General features: G+C 37.8%; 1 protein-coding gene across 3 annotated transcripts in view; it reads right to left on the reverse strand.

The window, feature by feature from the left end:
- The window catches only part of Cad87A (cadherin 87A), a 672761-nt gene that overhangs the window by 119649 nt on the left and 528535 nt on the right, over positions 1-24577 (reverse strand). For all 3 annotated transcript variants that reach the window (XM_089252829.1, XM_089252827.1, XM_089252828.1), the window contains 2 exons: positions 18041-18173; positions 9777-9904 (listed from right to left, as the gene is read on the reverse strand). In XM_089252829.1, the coding sequence (XP_089108955.1) occupies positions 9777-9904; positions 18041-18173 (261 nt within the window). The remainder of the gene's footprint in view (positions 1-9776; positions 9905-18040; positions 18174-24577) is intronic.

Genomic DNA, 24577 nt, shown 5'->3' on the forward strand with positions numbered 1-24577 from the left:
TCTGTCGGGATTTGAATTTCTCGCGGCGAGGGGCGTTGGGGCGCCGATGAGAATGATAAATTGCGATGAAATAAATTTTTCAAATTTTAATTTCGCCGTATAAGCCGCACTTCGCGATTTCTGTCGGGATTTGAATTTCTTGCGGCAAGGGGCCTTGGGGTGACGATGAGAATGATAAATTGCGATCAAATAAATTTTTCAAATTTTAATTTCGCCGTATAAGCCGCACTTCGCGATTTCTGTCGGGATTTGAATTTCTTGCGGCAAGGGGCGTTGGGGTGACGATGAGAATGATAAATTGCGATGAAATAAATTTTTCAAATTTTAATTTCGCCGTATAAGCCGCACTTCGCGATTTCTGTCGGGATTTGAATTTCTTGCGGCAAGGGGCCTTGGGGTGACGATGAGAATGATAAATTGCGATCAAATAAATTTTCAAATTTTAATTTCGCCGTATAAGCCGCACTTCGCGATTTCTGTCGGGATTTGAATTTCTTGTGGCAAGGGGCGTTGGGGTGACGATGAGAATGATAAATTGCGATGAAATAAATTTTTCAAATTTTAATTTCGCCGTATAAACCGCACTTCGTGATTTCTGTCGGGATTTGAATTTCTTGCGGCAAGGGGCGTTGGGGTGACGATGAGAATGATAAATTGCGATGAAATAAATTTTTCAAATTTTAATTTCGCCGTATAAGCCGCACTTCGCGATTTTTGTCGGGATTTCAATTTCTCGCGATGACGGGCGTTGGGGTGACGATGAGAATGATAAATTGCTATCAAATAAATTTTCAAATTTCGATTTCGCCGTATAAGCCGCACTTCGCGATTTCTGCCGGGATTTGACTTTCTCGCGATTAAGGGCGTTGGGGCGACGATGAGAATGATGAATTGCGATCAAATAAAATTTTCAAATTTTAATTTTGTCGCATAAGCCGCACGTCGTGATTTCTGTCGGGATTTGAATTTCTCTCGGCGAGGGGCGTTGGGGCGACGATGAGAATAGTGAATTGCGATCAAATAAAATTTTCAAATTTTAATTTCGCCGTATAAGCCGCACTTCGCGATTTCTGTCGGGATTTGACTTTCTCGCGATTAAGGGCGTTGGGGCGACGATGAGAATGATGAATTGCTATCAAATAAATTTTCAAACTTTAATTTCGCCGTATAAGCCGCACTTCGCGATTTCTGTCGGGATTTCCGTTTGTCGCTGCAAGTGGTTTGTGGCGCATACCATGATCAATGGAGATCAATAATTTGGAAATTCATTTACTTTTCCAACTTGGCGAAAAGCAAAGGATTCAGGGTTGCCTTTTTCTGGCATTTATCGATTTTTCTATCCTCCACAAACACTGCTGTTCCTTATTATTTTCTTTGAGAATTTCTCGAAATTCTTTCTCGCTCAAGTTTCAAATAGACTTAAAATGTCAAATGATATTGCACAAAGTTAGACCGTTTCATGAAGATCTTAATTTAAAATTTTCAAGGTTTTCGAAAGCAATGTAATAGTAGAGAAATATTTTTATTCATATGTATAAAATTACATGTCTTGACAGCTTAATTCACTGATTCATCGCCGAGCCGCAACCACTGAAGGTCAGGCCCGTATCTAGAAATTCCATTCGGGGGGGGGGGGGACAAGGTGGTCAAATAATATATTTGGCCATGTTTTACCTTATTTCAATCATTTTCTCTCATTTCGAAGGGACCGGATCCCCAATTCCCCCCTTCTCACTATGAAGCTATAAACATAAAATTCTGTCAATAGTTTTATTTTATACTGTTGAGACTCCCAAAAAAATTTCTTAAAATTCTATCTCTAAGTTGGTCTTAAGGCTTTGAAGAGAGTATGCAAATTGTGTGGTAGTGTAGTTGCATACAGGGTGTCCTTTAAGAGTTAGTACGGCCATTGTCTTCTCAACCATCCGTGGTAGAGAAGATTTCAGTTTGAAAAAATGCTCAAAAGGCGTTCAAAAATTACCCTGTACCAGTTTTGAGAGTGAAAACACAGTGTGTAACAAAATAAAAAAATATAAATTTTTAAAACTTCTAATTATAAAGTGACTGCACCGTATCTCCTGAGACCAACAAAAAAAATCTAAGTTGACAAGTACAATGTTCGCCGAGATATTTGAATTCAAAATTCGAAGGAAAGGTGGAAAGGACAGCATAAATTTGGGGAAGGAGCGTTGTCGATTAGTTTTTGCTGTCTTTTCATAACTTTTCTCCAGTTTTCGAATTCAAATATCTTAGCGAATATTGCACTGAGAAACATGCAATTTTTCTGCTGGCATCAGGAGAGACAATGCAACAACTTTCAAATTGGAAGTTAAAGGACGGGAAATCAAAGAAAAATTTAGATTTTTTTGTTTTGAGCCACACACACTGTATTTTCCGAGGATGATATCACTTTCCGCTATCTATACGAAGGTTTCAACGGTTGGCTGATGCGAGATGAAGTTAGGAAGGAAAAATTCACCTGTGCTCTTGCTAGGAATCAAACCCACGTTCTCGAGCTTTCTGGGTGAGCCCACTAGACTACAAAGGCAAAGAATATCAATTTTTCCTTGGAACTTGTATGCGATGAACGGTCGGACCTAACTCAGGCCTCTGGAATCACGAAGTGCGCCTTATACGGCGAAATTAAAATTTGAAAAATTTATTTCATCGCAATTCATCATTCTCATCGTCACCCCAACGCCCCTTGCCACAAGAAATTCAAATCCCGACAGAAATCGCGAAGTGCGGCTTATACGGCGAAATTAAAATTTGAAAAATTTATTTCATCGCAATTTATCATTCTCATCGTCACCCCAACGCCCCTTGCCGCAAGAAATTCAAATCCCGACAGAAATCACGAAGTGCGGCTTATACGGCGAAATTGAAATTTGAAAATTTATTTGATAGCAATTTATCATTCTCATCGTCACCCCAACGCCCCTTGCCGTAAGAAATTCAAATCCCGACAGAAATCGCGAAGTGCGGCTTATACGGCGAAATTGAAATTTTAAAATTTATTTGATAGCAATTTATCATTCTCATCGTCACCCCAACGCCCCTTGCCGCAAGAAATTCAAATCCCGACAGAAATCGCGAAGTGCGGTTTATACGGCAAAATTAAAATTTGAAAAATTTATTTGATCGCAATTTATCATTCTCATCGTCACCCCAACGCCCCTTGCCGCAAGAAATTCAAATCCCGACAGAAATCGCGAAGTGCGGCTTATACGGCGAAATTAAAATTTGAAAATTTATTTGATAGCAATTTATCATTCTCATCGTCACCCCAACGGCCTTCATCGCGAGAAATTGAAATCCCGACAGAAATCGCGAAGTGCGGCTTATACGGCGAAATTGAAATTTTAAAATTTATTTGATAGCAATTTATCATTCTCATCGTCACCCCAACGCCCTTCATCGCGAGAAATTCAAATCCCGACAGAAATCGCGAAGTGCGGCTTATACGGCGAAATTAAAATTTGAAAAATTTATTTGATCACAATTTATCATTCTCATCGGCGCCCGCACGCCCCTCACCGCGAGAAATTCAAATCCCGACAGAAATCACGAAGTGCGGCTTATACGGCGAAATTGAATTTTTAAATTGGACAGTGTCGGGATTTTGACCGTGTCGGGATTTCGACCCTGTCGGGATTCTGACCGTGTCGGGATTTTGACTTGTCGGGATTTCGACCCTGTCGGGATTTTGACCTGTCGGGATTTCGACCCTGTCGGGATTTCGTCTGTCGGGATTGTGACTTGTCGGGATTTCGTATGTCGGGATTGTGAACGGAACCCTATTTAGAGAAATTTTTTGTCAAAAAGTTTTTTTCTGAGCCAAGTACAAGAAACATATCCACTCTAATTTTTTGGGGGTCCGAGCCGTTAATTAAGTTAATCCGAGTCAGTTAATTCCTGAATCAGTGTTGCTTGACAACTGCTTTAGATAGAAAAGTCTGCATTTAAAAATACAAGGAAATTTGACATAGTTTTTTTAGTCACAAAAATTGAAACAATAATCACTATGGACCAAAACCAAAATGACCGCCCCCCCCCCCCCCCGCTTTTCTGCTAAATCTCAAAGTTCCTTTGTCCCGGGTTCTCCAAGCTTGTCGAAGATTTGGTTTGGAATTTGATGAAGAAACAGCAGCTCTAATGGCAAGGAAAAACCCTAAAGCTGCTAGTATCGTGGAAATAGATAAATACTTACCTGAACCACTTTTACCTAGGCTGCCTGACCCTTTACTTTGGTGGGATCAAAGAAAGTTAATATACCCCTATTTGTACAAAATAGCAATGAGAAGACTTTGCATACCGGCAAGCTCAGTTCCTGGTGAAAGCATTTTTTCTAAAGCGGGTCAAATAATGACTGAGAAAAGAAATAAATTACAAACTAACAAGCTAACTGAAATACTTTTTGTCTAATGTAATTCTTAAACAGTTTGAAAGTATGTGCAAATGTAAAATAGTGTAAATCATTTTAGTAATTAGTGATGTAAGTGACCATCTACTACAATGGTGTTTATTTTTTTTTATACCTTAATCTGATCCATATATTTGTCTCTCTCTCGTCTCATAATAATTAATTTCAGTGAACTATCAAATAAAAAATGGTTTTTCCCAGACCTTACCAGGTAAGAAGCAGTGAAACGCCCTTGATGACAATAGGAATAAACCCATCTTTATTGGTGCCCAATACCCAGATGAAATTCTTGGGTGAAAACATGAAGCCCTTAGCCAATCCTCAGAAAATATTTTACCTGCCATAAAAACAAATCTGTTCTTAGAAATAGAAAGGATCCCTACACTGGGTTTATTCCCAAAGAGTGAAGACTATTCGATTTTCTTTATACATTTTTTGTAATAATATTCGATTTTCGTTGGCAATTCAATTTTTATTTATCATTTATTAATTTTACGGGTTTTTATAGGTGCTTTCATTTATTGGTAGCTTCACATTCAAAATGAACTATGTAGTTCATTGAACTACATCAAAATAAAAAGATCCATCTCAAAAGGAACAGTTCTGTAAAAAGAACAACTTTGCCCATCTCTAACTGTGACACACAGATTTGCATATGTTTTTTTCTTCCCCAGGTTACATTTGCATGCATGGTCTTCTTTTTCTCCCGATAAATTTCAACAGGAATGCCATCTGTTGGATTGTTTTCTTTTTTTTTCCCTCTCCATGCACGTGCGGGAACCGGTTGTTCCGACACTATATGCAAATCGGCAATGTCGTGCTCTCACCCTCAGGAGCACGGATATATAGACTGGTTTTTTCTCTATATGTGAGAAATCTGTTTTTTTTTGGCATGTATGTATGTCGGGATTCGATTTGTCTCTCCCTTTCATTGCCGGCCGTAGTTTCTGATGAACGTAGATGATCTTTTTCTTTGCAACTTTTATAGAATAAAAGTTAGAGTTCAAAATGAACTTCCGATCGTTGTTTTTCTTTCTTCAGCTCAGTCGGTACGCTCTGCCCCCAACAAGGGTTATGGGCCCAGAGCCCGTTTTTGACTGAGTTGTTGAAATTAGGGACTTGAAAAATTCTGAAAATGACATCTTTGCTTATTCGAAGTTGAATAAGGACAATTATCGTCATTGGAAATTCAACACAGAGATGTTGCTGATGAACCAAGGACTGCTTGGTTTTGTGGATGGTTCTGAACCCGAGCCTTCATCGGAAGCTACACTGAAAGAAATATCGCAATTCCACGCAAAGAGGGATAAAGTGCTCTCAGTCATATGCCTGAGCATAGAGGATGAATTGAAAAACCTCTTATTAGAAACCACAGATCCGAGAAAGGTTTGGAAGGATATAGAGCAAGTCTATGAACCGAAAACACGAGCAAGAGTGGCAGCACTTCGAAGCGAATTCATGGGAATAAAATTCATGCCATCTGAAACGATGTCTATGTACTTCAGCAGAATTTTCAGAGCTGTCAACGATTTGGAACTAGCAGGACGAAAGGTGCCCAATGATGAAGTAGCATTTAAACTTCTAGCCCATTTACCACAGGTGTATGACAATGTGGTGATGCAGTTGTATCAACTTCCAGATGGAGAGTTCACATCAGCGAAAGTACGCGAAGTGCTTTTGTCAGAGTATGATAGTTCAACATCGTGAAGATGAGATGACCTCTGGAGATACAGCAATTTGTTCGACAGAATTGCATAAAAGGTTCTTGGATCCGGTGATGTTAAAATTAAGATACGTGGGACAAAAGGTAATGTAGAACTTTTGTTGCAAAATGTTTTGTATGCTCCAGGTACGTGCCGAAATTTAATTAGCGGGAGACTAATAGATATTGCGGGTTACAGAGCTCACCTAGGTGATCGAAAAATTGATGTATTCAAACCAAATGGAAAATTATTTTTCAGTGCCCCTTTATCTGGAAAACTTTGTTGTTAATACAGAGGTAATTAACATGAATACTAAACATGAAGATTATTTGCTTGATAGAAACGACATGATGTTATGGCACATCAGATTCGGACATTTAAATGCTACAGCATTAAGTCAATTTTCGAAAAGTGGATTAGTATACAGGCTTGATAAACTACGCGGGAGAAAATTGTGAAAATTGAAAATTGTGATACATGTATGATGTCTAAAGCAAAACGCGCATCATTTGAAGGAGTCGAAGTGCAAACTACCAATATATTAGAATTATGTCACATGGACTTATGGGGACCGGCGCCCGTATTATCAAAAGGAGAAGCCGCGTATTTCTATACTATAATTGACGATTTTTCCCACTATGCAGTTGTATATATATTGAAACATAAAAAATAAAGTTTTTAACTCTTTCAAATCCTATCACGCTAAAATTGAACGGCAAACGGGGAAAAAAATCAAACGGATTAGATCCGATAATGGGTTAGAGTTTTGTGCTAAATATTTCGAGACATATTTGAGAGAGAATGGAATAAAAAGCGAAAGAACGAATATCTACTCTCCAGAAATGAATGGTATCGCGGAACAATATAATCGAACCCTTATGGAAGGAGTCAGGTCCTTGTTGCTTCAAGGAAAATTACCAAAAGACATGTGGGCTGAACTAGTAAATACACAGAACTATTTACGAAATAGATTCCCACATGAAATTTTGAAAGGGAAAGCACCCTTGAACGTTTTCAGTGGCAGAAAATTTTTCGTCAGACATTTGAAAGTCATAAGAAGTTTGGCTTACGTCTTCATTCCTAAAAGATATCAAGACAAACTAGATAGCAAAGTGGAAAAGGGAGTATTGGTTGGCTATGCAATAAAAACAAAAGGATATAGAGTTTGGATTTTGAAAACTGGCAAGGTTATTGAGACGAAGCATGTAAAATTCAACGAATTTACTATGGGTACAGAAATTCAAAGAGAGTCTCAATGTCGTGAAAATCCTTTGATTAACTTTTATAATAATTCAGATGTAGAAATGGGAGATTCTGAAGAGGACATAGAAAATGCAATATGACGAGAACGTGAAATGGAAAAGGGTGGTAAAAACACGAAAAAAGGGCGATACAGCAGGCAGGAAGGATGTCCATTACTATCCTGAAGTAAATATCCGACTCAGAAGTAAAAACGATGTACAAAAATATTGTGAACGAAAAGGGATCAGCATAAACCTGGACGATTTTGATTTCAAAGGGGATACAAAATGATAAAATGACGTTTATGATGACGCATCGAATGAATCGGATACAAACATCGAAGCTCACTGTGTCAACATAAAAATCCCCAATTCCTACTTTGAAGCAAGAAATTCATCACAGAAGGACGAGTGGCAAAACGCGGTGAAAGATGAGATCGAAGCACTAAAATCGCGGGATGTATACGATCTAGTCCCAAAACCTGACGATCGAAAAATTTTGGGAAACAAATGGGTGTACACAATCAAAAAGGACGAATTCTGTAACATAAAACGTTATAAAGCACGACTAGTGGCACAATGTTTTCGACAAGTCGAAGGCGTCGATTATTTCAATGTTTATTCACCGGTAGTGAATTTCACATTAGTTAGATTATTCATGGTCATTTCAATTATTTTGAAGAATTGGATTCATCGACATTTAGACATAAAAATGCATATTTGTACGGTAAACTCGACAATGTTGTGTATATGAATCAACCACAGGGTTTTGAAATTTCAGGTTTTGAAGATCATGTTTTGAGACTGAAAAGGGCATTATACAGTCTACATCAGGCCGAAAGACAATGGTTTTTTGAGTTGGACAAAACCTTTTTCAGAACTAGGTTTTGAAAAATTGTTAAATGGGAATTGTATATATGTATATAATTGGAATGTTATTATATTAGTATATGTTGATGACATGGCAGTATTTGCCAAAAATGACGCCATAAAATATGAATATTGTAATAAGTTTGTTAGAATCAAAGTTTGAAATGAAAAATTTGGGTTCAATTGCATGTTGTTTAGGAGTACAATTCGAAAATGTGGGAAATAAGTTAATTATGCATCAAAAAGGTTATATTGAGAGAATGCAATGATTCAGGGGTGTCAAGAAAGTGATTCCATAATCACTGATGTTCCATATTGGAATTTAATCGGGAGCTTATTTTTTTTAGCAAACAGGATGAGACCCGATATAATGTATCCAGTTACTCCATTATCACAATATTGTGAAAAACCATCTGTAATTCATTGGAAATTATTATGTCAAGTATTTAATTACGTTGTTAATACAGCTCATTATTGTATCAATTTAGATCATAGTAAGAATATGGACTTGATTGCATATTCAGATGCTAGTTGGACGTCTGATAGAGATGATCGTCGTTTCATGAATGGATATGTTATTTTACTAGGGGGTGTTACGATTTCGTGGAAATCGTCGAAACAAAAATCTGTAGCGATTTCAACTATGGAAGCGGAGTTTGTAGCATCATCGGAGAAAGTCAAAGAAGTTATTTGGTTATGCCGAATTTTTAAAAATTGTGAAAAATTGAATTTACAGTTGCATATTCCTACTATTTATTGTGACAATAAGAGTGCGATACATTTTTCAAAGAACTGTGGTGAAAATCGGCGAAGTAAACACATTGATATTAGATTTTTCTATGTAAAAGATTTGTTAGAGAAAAATGAATTTGTATTATCACATGTATGTGGAAAGAAAAATGTCGCCGATATGTTAACGAAACCTATGGGTAATGAAAAATTACGTTTTTATTGCAAATATTTATTTTTAATGTAAAAAAAAAAGAAGCAAAAAGGAGTGTTTTGTTGGATTGTTTTCCTTTTTTTCCCTCTCCATGCACGTGCGGGAACCGGTTGTTCTGACGCTATATGTAAATCGGCAGAGGCGTGCTCTCACCTTCGGGAGCATGGATATATAGACTGGTTTTTTCTCTATATGTGAGATGTCGGTTTTTTTTAGCATGTATGTATGTCGGGATTCGATTTGTCTTTCCCTTTTGATTGCCGGCCGTAGTTTCTTATGAACATAAATGATCTTTTTTTTGCAACTTTTATAGAATAAAAATTAGAGTTCAAAATGAACTTCCGATCATTGTTTTTCTTTCTTCAGCTCAGTCGGCACGATCTGCCCCCAATACCATCTTAACATTTGCGGAGAGGCCATTTTGAAACGCGCTAGTGCATTTGCGTTTCATGTTAGACCATGCATTCTTTGATGACAATTGTTTGTATTGGTATGAACTATCACTTCTTAAAGTTTTTCCCACCTTTAATGAATCACTGTAGATAATGAAAAAAATGAAAAAATCTGAAGACATGGAAAAAAGGTAGTACACTTACCATTTTTTCAAACACATACAACAAATACCTGTTGTAATCACACCCACAGAAAGAGCAATGAATAAACTTATCAGAGCCAATAATGCCAAGTCATATTCTTCTTCATTAACTGAAGTCATGCAGGCAGGCTATTTCAAAAAGAAAAATTAAATTAACAAAATAATAATAAAGACAATACACACACGATATATATACAAATGAGCTAGATGCAGATTCAGGGCGTTTGTCAGAAAGGGGTGACTTATACACTGGTAAAATAAATTAAGAGAATTTTGCATATTTTATCGAATTTCATGAAAAGAACTGAACTGAATGTAAAACCACTACTTCTAGACTGAAATGCAAATCTTGTACATCAAATACGTAAGCGTACACGTGTGTGTAGGCGGAGCCAGTAGAGAAACAGACTTCATAAGCGAGAGTAAGTTCAGACACATTTCGTTCGCTAGCACACCTCTGCGAATTTCTTGGTGTTATTTTGCAGCTATCGGTTGATTTCAAATCGGTTATAGTGCCGGACTCGTGATGCGAGGATCCGGGTTCGAACCCCACAGTGGTGGTCGGCTGAAGTTGGTTTTCTGTGGTTCCCAACTTCAAGGCGCAAATGCGAGCCGATCTCCCCGTTAAAAAGTCTCGCCACAGAGAGCAACAGTCCTACAACGGTAAATCATTCAACCATAACACTTCACTCATAGTTAGAAAAACTGGGGGCAGATGACAGCACTACACATAACAAGCATTACACAGAAACAAACTTTACTTCAGGTTGCACTACACGTACACGCACATTCCCGCACGTACCGATTCGTTGGGAAGTTCCGCGGGGGGGGGGGGGTGCATGTGTGGTGTAGCAGTAGTAGGTAGGGACTCCAAAAAATGGCTCGGGGATCCATGATGTTCTTAAGTCAGCCACCTCGTTGGGCAATTTGCCTGTTGTGGCGTTGTATTTGTATTTGTATAACAGTAAAAATGAGTAACCACCAACGTTTAGGTGATGGAATGAGGTGGCGAATTGTGGGGGGGCTAGAAGCAGGCCAAATCTCAAGTCCAGATTTGTAGAGAGTTCAATTTAATGCCCAGCGTCGTGTGTAACTTATGGAAACAGTTCCAGGATACCGGATCCATCGAGAGAAAGCTTGGGCAAGGTCGTCCAAGAGCCACAACGACCAGAGAAGATCGCCATTTGTTGATTATAGCGAGGCGTAACAGGAGTGCTACAGCTTCTCAGCTTTCTCGTGACTTGTATGCAGCTACAGGAACCTGTGTATCAAGGGTGACTGTTTCCAAAAGACTTCATGAGAGAGGGTTGTTTGCAAGAAGACCTGCCGTTTCCGTCCCGCTCACTTTTACGGACAGGAGAATCCGTTTATCATGGTGCATAGAGATTGGAGTATGGATCAATGGGCGACCGTTCTCTTCACTGATGAGTCCCGGTTCAGCCTAAGCACCAATTCTCGCTGTACATTCATATGGAGAGAACCAGGGACTCGCTACCTACCCTCTAATGTCAGCGAAATCGACCATTATGGCGGAGTAGGTTTAATGGTCTGGGCAGGCATCATGTTGGATGGCCGCACACCTCTCCATGTTTATGAAAGAGGCACTGTGACTGGTGTGAGGTATAGGGATGAGGTCTTGGAGCCCTATGTTCGACTTTTCAGCCCTGCAGGATGCAGTTGGCCCTGAGTTCATTTTAATGGACGATAACGCGAGGCCACATAGATATCTTCTGCTCGACGATTTTCTAGAGAGTGAGGATATTCGCTGGATGGATTGGCCAGCCAGATCTCCAGACCTTAACCCTATAGAGCATGTCTGGGATGCTCTGGGGAGGGCAATTGCAACTCACAACCCCCCCTCCCTCCAGGAACCATACAGGGAATGAAAACAGCGTTGCTGAACGAGTGGGACCAATTGCCACAGGAAATGATAAACTGCCTTATTTCAAGTATGAAATCACGCTGCGAGACCTGTATATTTGTAAGAGGGGACCATACCCCCCTATTAACCCATTTTTTTGTTTATTCTGCAACCGCTGTTTCATACCTTCCGACTCCAACGAGTGTTACGCGCGATCATACGTGTGTATTACAATTACTGAATGGTTATTTGTTTTGTATTGTATCAATGTATGTACATATCAAATTTCATTAAAATCGGTACAGTAGTTCTAAAGATAATTGACCACGTCCACAAATTCTCTTAATTTCTTACACCAGTGTATGTATTAATGGTCACCACTGCAATATTAGCATGGTGTTCACCATTTTCCCGTCTAGGTAAAAACACATTTTTTCCATAGTTTTACAGTCTTGCTAAAAACATATTTTTACCAACTTCTCAGGACAAAAATCACAGTTTCTTCCACTATTTAAAAATTTTATCAACTCATTTATCATTCTTCTGAGCAAAATACATAACTTTAAGCCATTGTTATGGAAATACCAAAACAAAATTATATTCTTACTATCCCCTATTAAAGAACATATAACTTTATCATATTATTATGAATTCCCTAAACATCAAGAGTATATTGTTAACATATGCTGATATGAACAGAAGTAGAAACAAATATAGGTTATAAATTCTGGATAAAATATCTGTTTATAAATACTCTTTTAAAAAGTAATCTTATGAGTTTTTTTTAGTGATAATAAACAGAATTAGGATTTTATATTGATGAAATTTTTTATCATAATGATTGGTTTGTAAAGGAAAAAAAAACTCGAGCAATATACATCACTGTACTCACCAATAATTTTTATATAGCCTCTATCTCTTTACAAAAAACAATGTAGTATGTGTATGTATGTATATACAGCATAGCTGCCAACTTTTGAAAATGAAAATTCGGGAGATCTTCGCGCAAACCCGTATTTTATGTAAAAACCACTCCCTAATAAATACAATAGGGATTTTTCCAAATAAAATAGGGATTTTCCAAACATAAAAGTTAAAGCGTAGGGATTAAAATCCCTACCGAAGTCAAATTAAAATAGGGATTTTACACACGTGGAAGTTAAACCTTTGGGAATAAAATTCCTACGCAAAAAACAAGTGAAATTGGAGGCCAAAACTTCAATGATGTAAAAATAAATATTGTGTTCAATCAGAAACGCTGTGAACAAACATTCTGCGCGAATGACCCCAAAATCATCGGAAGATGAAGGAAAACACCGTCAATTTTTGAAGAACACTGACTTTTTGTGACACTTGGCATGATGGAAGTCTTTCCATGACCGATGTTTATGTCCGTAACACAACTTGTACCAAAAGGAAAAGTCGGCCCTCTTCTGGAACGTTTGATGAAAGGAAATTCATCGGAATAAGTATCTTTAAAATTGATTAAATATGTTTTTGCTTATCATTTTGCTTTCATGCTTTGTTATATCGCACGTACGTAACTTCAACAAAAGAAATTTTGACCATATGCGCGTCACTATAATCTTCAATTATTATCCAGGACTATTGGCTGCTAAGCCATTTTCCTGCACGATAAGACAAACAACTTTCTTGTTACCATCAGAGGGTTTGTAAAACTTCCTTAAAAAGGGAATTTCCCCATTTACGACGTGTGACGTTATTTCGAAAGGGAAAAAAAAGATGCTTCATGCCCCACAAGAAATTCCTTAGAGATCGTTTTCATAAGCGGGGATTTTTTTTAATGAAGTAGGGAATTTTTAGGGACAATTAGGGATTTTTGTGATTTTCGTAAAAATTCGGGAGATTTAAGAACTTTTCGGGAGGTCGAGCGATGAAGCTAAAATTCGGGAGATTCCCGAAAAATTCGGGAGACTTGGCAGCTATGATACAGTCAAACCCCGTTATAAAGCCCCATCCTGTTAAAGCACCACAGATTTTCAGTGAAAAGATCTTCCATATAGGGGTTATAATGTAAAAAACAGTTTTAGTACCAACTTATTATAATGATTATAATGGCATCCTATGCTGTAGGGGGGGGGGGCAACTGCCCTGGGTGGCAAAATTTAGGGGGGTCGGCAATTTTAGGTGGGAACAAAATAAAATATAAAATAAAATTATTGAAGGCGACGACAAAAATCTTAGTTATGGTCCTAATGGCATCTACTGTTAGGGTGTGTACAAAGTCTGTGTGAGAACATGAACCCTGAGAAGGGTCTTTATTTTGGTATTTTCAGACCAAAAAACAAGCTACAAAGATCACTGATCAACGATTCACCAAACATGAAATAGACCAAGAATTTATTCTTCACTACCATATGATACCCTGAACAGCACCATACATACAATAACAAGATGGATCTGAAGCATGACATCACCGAAAGCAAGGATTCGATTATCAAAAATACTAAAGAAGTTAGATCTGTACAAGAAAGACTGAATCATATTGACGCAAAACAGACGGATCTGAATTTGAGATGCAAAAGTACAGAAAAACACGTTGAGGAGCTGACTGCTGGGCATGAACACCTACAATGATCCAACGACAAGTTCTTAAGGACAAAACAACTCATGCTAAAAACTCAACTGCTAAAAACAACTCATGTTGAAACAGATTTTTAGAAACTTGAATGTTTCTTCCGATGAGACCTCAACTATCAGTGCTGAAAATACGAAAAGGCCAGACTGTCGTACGCTGATTTCATTAAGAAAATTCCTGGGACGAGGGCTAGTGTACTTACTGATTGGCAGCTAATCAGCAGTATGATGTCGAGGGTCGTCGGAAGTGAACACAGAGAAAATACCCATGGATGTCACAAAAACCAGTGGTTCCCCAGATTTTTCGTTCAGATGAACAAGTGCTTCCGAAGATCAGTCTGGATGAACACCATAGCTGCCAACTTTTGAAAATGAAAATTAGGGAGATTTTCACATTAACCCGTATTTTATACTAAAACCAGTAAATCCCTAATAAAATAGGGATTTTACACTCAAGGGATAAAATCCCTACGCAAAAAACATGGAGGCCAAAACTTCAGTGGTGATCTAAAAAAAATAAATATTGCGTTCAATCAGAAACAATGTGAAGAAACATTCTGCGCGAATGACCCCAAAATCATTGGAAGATGAAGGAAAAAGTGCCAATTTTTGAAGAACATTGGCTTTTTGTGACACTTTGCTGGATGTTTTTTGATTTCACATGGGTGATGTCAGACTTTCCCCCATAATCGATGTTTATATCCTTAACACAACTTATACAAAAAGAAAAAGTCTGCCTTTTTCTGGAATGTTCGATGAAAGAAAATTCATGGCAATAAGTATCTTTAAAATTGATTAAATATTTTTTTGCTTATCAGTATTAATGTTTTGTTATCGCACATACTGGTATGGTGTGATAGCCATCGCTATCAGATGAAGCGGGAAAGTTCAAATTTCCTGCCCAATAGAATAATAATAATAATAAGAGAAAAGGGAAAGGGGCCTTTAGCCATTTTAATGTACAAAACATGCTCTTTTGCCTCCATCATCAACACTCCTTTCATCGCACCCTGCCCTGACCTATCTCACGGCACACCTCTTCAGGAATCACTACTCTACTTGGCACTGTTTCATTTCGAAAGTCAAAAATATCGCTTCAAATGAAACCATGGCTCCAGAAGTGCACACAGGGAAGGGACAAAGACGGCCCTTGGGGAATGGCACCTCTCAGGTGATCAGAAATAGGTGGTTTAAAAAATTCGAAGAAAAATATCTATAATATTTTAATGAAATTCTTCATATTGAAATGCTAATTTTTTAATGTTAGTAACACAAGATTTTCCGTAAGATATTCCCTGTATCCCCCCCCCCCGCCATGGCCTCCCACATGCTGCAGCAGGACTCCCAGACCAGACTTTTCATGGGCCCCTGCAAAGAGAATTTGTTGTAAGGTGTAAAACTGGGCTCCTGGGTTGGAGCAAAGCCTCCTAGATACTACTCTCTAGGAGGCTCTGTAGTCTCTCTAGAAGGCTTTGGCTGAAGCCGTCAGCCCCAAATTCGTTGGAGCCATGATTCTTTTCACTCCCCAAGTAAATTCAAGTAATCAACTAAATTGCATGCTATTGCGATTCAGTTCTGAGCATATGTCAGATCAGACATGGCCCGGGCTGTCTCTTCAGGGATATAAGCCCTTTGACTGTGTGGGACATGCTGGGAAGTTCTAAGCATCTAGCAAGGACGTTTTAACAAATATTTTTCTTGCGTAATACAAGCGAAAAGACTAACCACTATGCTGACACGTGCTTGTTCCCAAAAATAGGAAGTTTCGTTTTTATTTTCCACTAAACACAGTATTACATTTGGGGAAAGGGGGGGGGGGGTTGGCACGAAGAAGTCTGAGATTCAGTGAAAGAAGCAAACCTGGAGTGTCTCGATTCCAAGGTGAGGGGGTCCCAGCATCAAGGGTGGCTCCTGACTAAACTGTCAATAGTGTGCGACGTAGTTTTTGCTCTCTTCTGGCATATAAGTTGTAAAATGACCCTGAGAACCCACCGCTGTATTTGAGCTAGATAAAATGCTTAAAAAAATTATTTCTCTCCTACAAATCATTTAGTTTGAATTTTATTGATACATATAGGTGCTGGAACCCAGTGGCTAAGACCATTTCAGCTCTTTCCCCCAAATAAATTTTGTGAGGGGGCTGAGCGTCAACAATAATTAATGAAGATAAAATGCAACGCAACGGTCGTCCCTTCCCCAGTGTCCCTTCCCGGGCTCAGGACCGGACGATTGGCAACTTCCACTCCCCTTAATGTTTTCTTCATGTTGGTGTGTCTGACTGACATAATATTTTTTCAGAGTTTTTCTGCTAGAATTCTTATTTTTTTATTTAGCACCAAAGCCACCCCTGTCCAGAATGGAATCTCTTTTGCTATCTATTAATATAAAGTTTTTTACATAAAGAATTTTAAATAGCAGTGGTTTTCAAAGTGTGCCTCAAAGTTCCTAGGGGTGTCACTGCGAGTTTGCAACATTGATGCATGTCAGTTCCGTGCTCTAAATTTTTTTTTTTGAAGGTCGCGGAGAAGAGATGGCTAGAAAGAACGGGGTTGACAAACCTTCGAGAACCATTTGATACTGTATAAATGGAATTATTGCTTACATAGTTGCTTCAAAAATATGGTCCAAACACGCAGAAGTCTTATCTTTAACAGTTTAAAGAAAATTAATGGCATAAATGGAAAAGCCACTCTGTCAAGATCACATAAGCAAATTACCCCATATATCCGCCAGTATCAGTCGCAAACAAGGAGACCAATATTTATAAAAAAACAGCACTCTCTTTGGGCATTCACTTGGTCCTCTGAAAACATGTGTCTGGATCTACCCGTCAATGCAGAATTTCATTTCTTGTAATAAAACACGCTTTTACCCCCCGAGGCAAAGGCGGGATGCCTGCTGAGACACAATCTAGAAAAAAAGGATAAGTGCTCTTTCTTTCTCATAGAAAATGCCCTTCGTAGGTGCTTGACCATGCAATTAACTACTGGACACGTGTATAGATAAAACAAACTGATGGAATAAGATAGGGGGAAAAAATTTTTTTTGTTAGTATTTTTACAAAAGCAATCAGTAAATGGTTTCCATTCTAAACTGTGGGTGCTCAAGCAGCCATAGCACCCCGGATTCCGATACCACTGCTAAAACATATGGTGTCTGGATACCCTCCATCCCTTAGGCAAAAACCAGGAATCTTTGACACAAGCAAAAAGTTTGAGAAAGAGAAGAGTGGGCCCTCTTTATCTTCTTTTATTGGTGCCTTTAAAGGCTATATCAGTTGATTTGAAACGAGAGGCTCCAGCAAGATTCAAGACGCATTATGAGGGAAATAGGCAGTTCTTTTTTTTCTTTTCAATTTTTCCACGTTCGGTATTAACGAAAAAAATGAAAAATTTATGTATGAGATTTTTATTTCTGAATCAATTCTGTGGGTGCTCTGCCCCATTCTACAAGAGAGTGGGTGCTCACACCCACAGCATCCCCGGCTCCGTTGCCACTGCTTGGATGGTCAAGACAAGTACGGGAAAGGAAAGGATTGATGAACACTTCAAGCAGCTGATGGCTCAGATGAGAACGGACATGAAAGCAGGCATGGACAAACTGGAGTACAGGAGTGCCGGCAAGGAAGATCTTGCCGCTGTCTGAGAAGACGTCACCTCATTTATTGAGGAAGTCAACATGTCCACCGCTGCCATCATGCAGGGTGTCGTCACTTTATAGTAGACTTGTGGAAACAAATAGAATAGTGAAATATACAAGCAAACACCAACACTAAAAATCAGTAAAAGTATTTGGAAAGTGCTTACAATGACTTTTTGGATTTTCAATTTTTCTTGGTGAACATCCATTAGAACTGAATTGGAATCTATTGACTCCAGAATTTGGGATGTAACAGCCACTTCATCTTTGTCATCAACAACATGAATGTAAAGATCTGTCCTGCAAGAGCAAAGACTGAAATTAGTTTTGCCATAGTTGATTTAAATTGAAAAAAAGTTAACTCAATTTTTCTGGCTTGTGTTTTAATCGTCTCTTTGGCAATTACAAGATATCTTGCCTAACTTGATGCTTTGTATTTCCGCAGTGTCGAGATGTCTTTCCTCTTATTTCAGCAGACAAGTCCAGATACTTTGTTTTTTATCACACTGGAATTTTCCATCTCTCTAAACCTATCTGATCAATTACAATCGGCAAAGCCACACAGAGGTTTTGTTCACATCTTGTTAACCGAAGGAAAGAAATGGTGTTGGATATCTATCTTCATACCTTTTCTTTAAGATGTATAAGGATATGCGTACCATTCATAGAAAAGGGGAGTATTCCTCTTTTCTGGTTCATTTTTCTTATATATATTGGGAGTTAGAGAGAAAGAAAGCACTATCATCTTACGAAAATGGAAAAGATGTGGCATTTTATAGAGGATTTGGTTATTTCCAGATTTATAATGCAGATCAGTGAAATTAATATAAATGGGGAAAGGACCAGCCAAGCTTAACAAATCATGAAAATAAAACACGAGATGGATATTACAAAAACACAAGCATGATCACTTCTGATATATGTTATCTTCATCTCCACAGAGTTGAGTGGCCAAACCATAACAATCTTTATGCTTATTAAAATAACTTCAATACACAGATAAGAAAAAAAAAGAAAAACCACAAGAGTAAACAGAGTTTCATTATAAATCAGCCATTGCTGAAGAATATCAAAAATTTCAGCAACATAATATTCAATTATAAGGAAAACAAATGTTTGAATATAAGATTAATAATAAAAAAAGAACTTAATTTTGCATCAAAAATAATCTGAAATAAATTGAACATCAAGAAATGAATAATAAAAAGAGGGTGAAGCTTTCCTGAAAACTTCTGTGATTATATATCTGGCATGCCATATCATACTTTCATACGTACTCCACCACGTGTTTCAGCCATCTACAAGACTATCAAAATGTTTGTCATTGTTCTGCAACAAGCCCTCAGCTGACTGCAAATGTTCTGCAGGAAAATACCCTGCCACTGTGGTGGTCAAGAGGTCATGGTGACGGACTCGCATCCCGAGGATCTGTGTTCAAACCCCACCATTGCCGCAGTGGTGGTTGGTTGAAGTTGGTTTTATGCGGTTCCCAACTTCAAGACGCACATGCGAGCTGATCTCTGTTAAAATGTCTCGTCACAGACAGCAACAGTCCTACAACGTTACAATTATTCATTCATTACACTTCACTCATTACGAGTTGAGAAAAAACTCAGTTTAAAAAATACATTGCAGATGGTAGCACTACACATAACAAGCATTATACAGAAACAAACTTCACTGAAGGTTCACTATACATACATGTACATTCAAACATGTACCAATTCGTTAGAGGTTCCGCAGAGGAATATGGATGAGGTGCATGTCTGGTTTAATAGTAAACATACCCTCCAGGTTCGAACCTCATTGACGGCACAGTGGTGGTCAGCTGAAGTTGGTTTTCTGCAGTTTTACAGCTTTGAGGCGCGAATGCGATCCGTAACTTGAAAAGTCAAGCATTTCCATCTTCACTTCAGAAAATAGAAGATGGATGACGGCACGAACATGAAACAAGAACAACTCGACAAAATAAATGCGTTAGGGGCACACATTACAGCATGTGCTGATTCATTAGAAATGCCGTAGAGGAATGTGTTCGAGGTGCATGTACGGTTAAGTAATAGGAGTAGTGGTATTATAATAAGTAAGTTTATTATTACTACTACTACTACCTACAACAGTATTTTCCATATTAATATAATATATATATACACATTATTTTTTATATAAATACATTTGTTACAAATACAAGGCCACAACAGGCAAAATTCCCAATGAGGTGGCTGAGAAAATAAAGCCCATAACAAGTATGGATGTCATATATTACTAAAATACAGCAACGCAATTAAAAATGTAATCAAAAAAATTATATAAACAATATACAGGGTGATTATAAAAAAACTATACCGACATATGGGCCCCTAACTATCATACCATTCACAAAAACTGAATGAAATTTTGGCATAAGGTATTTTGATGTATGCGCTCAAGAATGATATGGAAAACAACAGTGTCACTCTAAAAGTTACGGTTACAGTGAGAAAATTTCGAAAATATCAAATGGCAACACCAAGTTTTTTGTATTGGAATGTGATCTCCATAGTGAAAAACCCTAAATAGCGTTCGAATGGCAACTGTAGCAAGAAAATCACCAGCGGTAGATAGGCTAAAAGTGAGGACAACCAATAAGGACAGAGAAGCAGCATAAAATAAAGCATTTTATTGTGTTTCACAAATTTTCCACATGACCTTGTGGGGCGAGGACTAATCAGGCTGGGATCTCAGCCGAAGAAACGGTGTGACGAATGAAACGAACATTAATGCTCTGGTGCACGGCAAAGTCCTTTTTACTTTTTCCTTGCCTAGCTCCGGGGATTTTCGTGCTACAGGTGCCATTCCAACGCTATTTAGTGTTTTCAGTATGGAGATCGCATTCCAATACAAAAAACTTGGTGTTGCCATTTGATATTTTCGAAATTTTCTCACTGTAACCGTAACTGTTAGAGTGACACTGTTGTTTTCCATATCATTCTTGAGCGCATACCTCAAAATACCTTATGCCAAAATTTCATTCAGTTTCTGTGAATGGTATGATAGTTAGAAGCCCATATGTCGAGATAGTTTTTTTATAATCACCCCGTATATATATATACACATGACGAAATATTATAAAAAATATATTTATGGTTGTCTTATTGTAAGTATGGATAGCTTCTCGATTTACCCCAACATGTTTATCGCATTTCTTTTCAAACGTGCCGATTGTGTTAGAATTTACTACCCCTGAATGTAAGCTATTCCATTTATTAACCCTATTGGAGAAAAATTCCCTGTGACATCATAACCTAGAATTGTCCCTTACCAATCGAAAGTGGTGTCCTCTGTAAATGCAGTCGATTAACGGCGAATTAATAAATCATGGCCATCTTATCAATCCCATTGAAAATTTCGAACACTTCGATCATATCTCCTGGCACCCGAGATCATCCAATGTAAACACATAAATAGTCTTTCTTCATAACTTAAGCCCCATATGCCAATAAGGACACGCGTATCTCTTCTCTGCACCTCTTCAACCAAGTCTATGTTCCTCTGTAGGTATGGTCTCCAAAACCTTACAGCATACTCCAGTCCAGGATGAACCAAGCCTCGAAAAAGCAGAAGAATGACTTTAGGAGAATGTGATGAGACTTTTTTGAAAATGAAACCAAGCATTCTATTATATATATGCAATATATATATATTTTTTTAACAGTATTTTCTACAATTTCCTTAAAATTCTTCTAGGTTGTTCTGTGACATACATCGCAGATTGCAGCATATTCTGCTTTGGGGTACTCTGGCACAGTAAAACATTCAATGTCTTGCTTTTCCCTCTTTTGGGTCCCTTTGCCATATTAACTTCAGCTCCTGAAGTTCATACGACAAAGCGCTCTTTTCCACTAAGTTTGTGGAGATGAAGAAGCAGTTATGATCATTCTACATCATGCCCGCAGTGAAAAGCACTGTGATCTCGCTGGAACAAATTCTGAGTAAGTTTAATACTAGATAAATTTAATTAAGATAAATACTTTTCCACCTACCAGAATGAAATATATTCATCATTCAAGTTATTGGAGATCAAGCAAGAAAGGACAGAAAATTCATGACTACAATGCATGGTCATTTAATGCAATTAGGGGCAGTCAATGAAATGCATGCTTCATGACAAGATTATCCAAAGACTGTGGTGGGACAAAGTTTTACAAGAACGATTAGTTTGGGAAATAAAGGGAGCGACAAAAACACTTCAAGATATTAGCCAGTGAAAAACATACAAATACAGGACAGCACAAAGAATGAGTCATGTTGTGGTGGCTTAAGTTTCTTCCGTTAAAGAAAAGAGGGATTTCCCTGTATGCTGTTTTTTCTTCTCTCACGTTTTCTTTTTCTCAATGTGCAACTATAATCGCGAAAAAGATTAAAAATTGTCCATTTCCATTTAAAAGTTGATATTTTTTCATATTCTTTGCAAAAATAATTTTAAAAAACAGCCTTTGCCAATCTATGAAAATACAATAATTTGAATTTTTTTATTCCAAAATAAAACACACAAATTTCTGACCAAAAAACCTTTATTAAATAACATTCAACATACATAATCAGATGCATATTTCCATGTACACAAAATTATTTCTTTAATGTTTCTAATTTCTTATTTTGCTTAGATGCACTTTTTTAGTCATTGACTTTTTGCAATATTTTTTAAACAGAGTATTTGTAGAGGACAAAACAATAGTTTTGATGACATATTAAGTTTAGGACATTCTGAATTCAAATATCTCTGATAAATGCAGGTTTTGTAACGCATCATTGCAAACTACATTACAATAGTTTTTGCATTTAATAAATTCATTTTCTAATAAAGGATCAAAAAACATTAATTTAAACAAAACATTTTATGATGATCACATAATTACATTTTACAGCAGTTACTGCTTTATTACATGGATATTTTAGTTCCTCTTTATCCATATTTTCTATTAATTGGTATTTCACATCCACAGCTATTTGTAATTAGAATATCATGGCAAGTTTCACATTTGACTTTTTCAAATAAACATTGACACAATGTCCAGCATGTTAAGATGATGTTTAGATCATCAACACATTTTAAATCAGTGTTTCTCAACCTCGGACAATATGGCCTCCTTGTGGTCCTGGGAATTTCTAAGTGGGCCACGGGTGAAAATTAGATGAAAGGGGAGCTATGGGAAGTGGTGGGAGCACAAAGAACTGTGAAGAAATAAAGCTTACAATTGAAATATGGTGGGCAGAAATGTGACTACACCCAAAATCTAGCAGAACTGTCTATCATTGGCATATGCAACAGAGGTGGTTTTGGGGTTCTAACCCCCCCCCCCCCCTTGAGCCAAGATTATAGTGTTATTTTGCAGGAAAAAAATAAACCCCTTCCCCCTTAGAAGGAAAAAAATCTGAACCCCCCCCCCTTGAGAAAATTTTGTGTACGCCTATGCTGTCTATGGTACCAGGACAACCTTAACCCATGTTAACCCAACCTTTGTCCATAGCCCGGAGCTTCATGCCCATAGGACCTATACGATGAGATCTGGTGCTATGATTTTCAATGTATGCAAATGTTTAAGCTGTTACCCAGCTAAGTATGGGGCCTCAGAACATCATCTACCTGGGCACCCATGATGGTGAGACTGCCATGCATAGAACCCTGTATGAAGGAGCTCACTGAGCTCTAGCCCAGGGTGAATCTGATCCATGATCTCATCAGGTCAGGAGGATTGATTTATTGTGTAAGTTTGTTGGATCATTTCGTATTTTACATATGCCTATTTTTTCCCATACAATTTACCTATTGGATAGGATGAAAAGTGGATCTGTGCTTGGCCTAGGGTTCCAGAGATTGACTATATTTACAAAATTTTGTTCATTTTAAATGTAGTTCTGACTGAATTCAATTCAATAAGTAGAAAAAGTCTGATAAGAATATGGGAAGGGGGCTGGATAAGACTGGGGACCACGGGAAAAAAATATGGTCCAAAGGGGGGGGGGGCTCAGGCAGAAAAAGGTTGAGAAACACTATTTTAAATCATCCAAGTTCACCAAAATGTTGAATGAGCCATTATGACCCATACATGGTGCACTTATATTTTCTTCAGTATTGAAATTGTGAACTATAAAATCCCCATGTAAATGTGAATTTAAAGTTGAGGAAAGAAGACTTCTTACTCTCAATTTAGTTTCAGTTCCAAATACTTGTGTTGAAGAGACATTATATCGTGCATCTGCCAACTGTCTATATAAATCAAATCTTTCTTCTAATGAATCAGTTTGAAATTTACCAGAAAGAATGCAAGTCATTTGCATATCTTCTGTGCAATACTTGAGAATAAAATCAGAGCCTCTGTTGAGTGTGATGGAGCTGAATGAGTTTCATTACTTAATTTTCTAGTGTCACTCTGTTGCATGTTTTCCATTTATAACATGCATTATAACATTCCATTTATATGCATGTTAGCCACAAAGAAAAATCTCACAAAAATTCTACTCTTGTATCGAGGGCCGGTGCCAGGCATGAGGCAACAAGGCAGCTTTTTTTTGCCTAGGGCAGCATTTTTTTTTATGACAGATTAGTTATGACGATGTTTCCACTCTTTTGCAGATATTTACCCATCAAAATAGTTTTGCGGGGAAAGCACGAGTGTGTGTGTATCACAAGCAAATACAATACTTTTGAAATACTCATAGCT

Source organism: Pholcus phalangioides, unplaced genomic scaffold, assembly GCF_987345545.1.
Source record: "Pholcus phalangioides strain wild (caught in Gottingen) unplaced genomic scaffold, Ppha-v1.0 ptg000031l_1, whole genome shotgun sequence".
Classification (NCBI taxonomy): domain Eukaryota; kingdom Metazoa; phylum Arthropoda; class Arachnida; order Araneae; family Pholcidae; genus Pholcus; species Pholcus phalangioides.